The sequence below is a fragment of the Brassica oleracea genome, chromosome C4 (assembly GCF_000695525.1).
Source record: "Brassica oleracea var. oleracea cultivar TO1000 chromosome C4, BOL, whole genome shotgun sequence".
Taxonomy (NCBI): Eukaryota; Viridiplantae; Streptophyta; class Magnoliopsida; order Brassicales; family Brassicaceae; genus Brassica; species Brassica oleracea.
Window position 1 is genome coordinate 28,087,344 of NC_027751.1, and position 2,631 is coordinate 28,089,974.

General features: G+C 53.2%; 1 protein-coding gene across 1 annotated transcript in view; it reads left to right on the forward strand.

Moving 5' to 3' along the window:
- The first annotated feature begins 305 nt into the window (after positions 1 to 305).
- LOC106338566 overlaps positions 306 to 2,631 on the forward strand; it is a 3,186-nt gene continuing 860 nt past the window's right edge. The window contains exons 1-4 of the mRNA XM_013777515.1: positions 306 to 1,137; positions 1,327 to 1,461; positions 1,546 to 2,453; positions 2,534 to 2,594. Coding sequence (XP_013632969.1) covers positions 306 to 1,137; positions 1,327 to 1,461; positions 1,546 to 2,453; positions 2,534 to 2,594 — 1,936 coding nt within the window. The remainder of the gene's footprint in view (positions 1,138 to 1,326; positions 1,462 to 1,545; positions 2,454 to 2,533; positions 2,595 to 2,631) is intronic.

A 2,631-nucleotide genomic window follows, 5' to 3' on the forward strand; every position in this document is an offset into this window, starting at 1 on the left:
CCCGTTTAGGCTTAATGACGACACCTCGAATCCCCCCCCCTTTTTCTCTTTTAAATGCACCGAGAAGTTGAAACGTCGCGAGGGTCCGCTGGATTTTTGGAGAGAGTTTCGAGGCCCATCTAGGCCCGAATAGACCTAATGATGATGCCTCGAGTTCCCCCCTCTCTTTTCCTTATAAATACGCAGACCCCCTCTCATTTCTTCAAGTTTTCTTCGCGATCAAAGGTACTTTCTCTCTCTTCTTCTTTTATCTCTCTAAGTGTTATAGCCTTTATTCGACGCGTTCTTCGCCGCCTTGCTCTACCATGTCATCGGCTCAGGGGTCATCGAGGCAGCAAAGGGGGAACTCAGTTGTGGCGGCATCAGCTCCGGCAACGGGTCCAGACGGAGGTTGTATCGGGGATCTCGAGTCGACTCATCACGAGGCGATGATGGACACAGTTGATTTGTCTCGCTCCCAGAGGCTTTTGGTCGCAGATGCTACACGGCTTGCGAGGGAAGGGAGCGAGAACGTCGTCGTGGGGGATGCAACAGAGTGTGCGAGAGACGGACAGAGTGGGGCGGTGCCCGTTGACTCGATTACTTTGAGGGTTCGCGCAGTGGAAGACGATTCTTCGGAAGACGACGACTCTGAAGCCGAGTCGTTTCCGACGACCTTCTATCCCGAAGGGATTTTCGAGGAGCTTCCACGACTACATCCTGACTTATTGCGCCCTGCTTTCGTGGCTGGTCAAGATTGGGACGGTGTGGAGGAGACTAAGTCGACCCTGAGGAGCGTGAAGAGGGTTCTTCGGGCCAAGAACGCTACAGGCGTGACCTTCCTCATCCCTACGAAGGAGCAAAGGCCTTGGTCTCCTCCGATCGGGTACCAAACAGTATACGAGTCTTATTTCCAGGATGACACTCGCTGTTGGTTCCCCATCCCGCGACTGATCACCGCGTACGCTAGGCGGCGAGATATCGCGATTAGTCAGTTACTGAACGGCTCGCTGCGACTAGCCGTCACTCTATCAGTCCTAGCGGAGGAGATTGACATGCCGATGAGCGTCAGGTCGTTCGAGGAGATGAACTCGATAACCGATATGAAGGACGGAACCTACTCGGTGAAGATGCGACCAAACTGCAATGTGTGCGCCGGTCATCCAAACAAAACGTAGAATTGGCAGCGTTCCTACTTCTTCATCAAGTCCGACGACTCGGATTTCGAGGAACCTCCTCGAGAGGACTATCGGGTTCTATGGAACTGTTTTTGTGGTAGAATATCTAGTCGCGAGCTACATCTGATTTTGTTGATCCTAACGGAACTTTCTTTTGTTGTGCTCGCAGTTGGCCATCCCACGTCTCCAGTCTATCCTGAGGATTTCCTGAAGAGCGTTCGAGCCGTCGCTTTGCTTCGGATCTACCGTTGGTCCGAGATTACCGTCGAGAAGATTCGCGAACTTAAGGACCGGATCGCTCGAAGTGCGTTCTCTCGCCGTTTCTGGTTATTTTTTTTATCGCAAAGTTTATTTGTCGCGTCCTGACCCTTTCGCCTTGTGTTTTCAGGAGAGTGGAGATCTGACCTTCCGACCGTTCTTCCTATTCGCACCAAGCGACTAGACATCTTCCCGAAGGACATCCAGAAGCAAGTTTCTGAAGCAAAGAGGATGGGAACTCTTCCTGATTTGAGCGCGATATTAGCCGCCCAGCTGGGACTGGCCAGCGAGGAGGGACCCTCGACGACGGTTCCTTGCGCTGGTGAGGTTCCCGCTTCTGGTGCTAGAAACGCGGGGAAGGGTAAAAAAAGGAAGAGGGGCGGCTCGGGAGTCGAGGGGAGCGCCGAGGAGGCGAGCGACGTTCCTCCTTCTGGTGAACCCCAGAAGAAGAAGAAGAAGAAGAAGAAGAAGAAGAAGAGGACAAAGAAGCCCGTTGATGAGCAGTCGGGGAACCTCGAAGAACCGACTGAGATTGAGGGAGGTGATGTTCAAGAAGAAGAGCTTCAACCCGGAGAGGAGGCTTCTGAGGCTGAAATCTCGGGAGAACGGGACGACGCGGCGGAAGTTGGTGAAGGGGAGGAATCTGAAATTCCTCTTAACGCCGCCCGTCCGGACGGTTCTGAAGAAGACAGCGGAGAGTCGCTGCTTTTGATCAGGAGACGTAACGACGAGGTTGGCGATGAGGCGCGATCTCCTATTCTGGCGTCTTCTCGCGAGGGAACTTCGGTTCCCATTGGGGAAGGGGTTGCTCAGATCGGCACTTCTTCTCGCAGCTCCGTTATCTTGAGGAGGGTGCCCGGAGTCAACTTTCCAGACAAGGTTTCTTTCCACTATGAGGGACCGGCCCCTCTAGTGTACGTTTCCGAGAAGTGTGGAGAGTTCCTTCGCCAATTAAGGGGGAGGGTGAAACCTTTGCCCACTGTGAAGGACCTCATCTTTGGGGGTGAATACGAGGAAGCCGCGAGGGCCAAGCTGCTGGTAAATGGCTCGGCCCCTTCTATTTTTTCTTGTTTTATTCTTTGACTTTTTCTTACAATTTTCATCTCCTCGTTATTTAGGGGGATAGTGCGACGAACGTCGTGATCGATAAGTACGACACTGCCCTGAAGGGAGCTTTAGGCGAACTCGAGCTGGCTAAGAAGGAGGACGCGGGGAA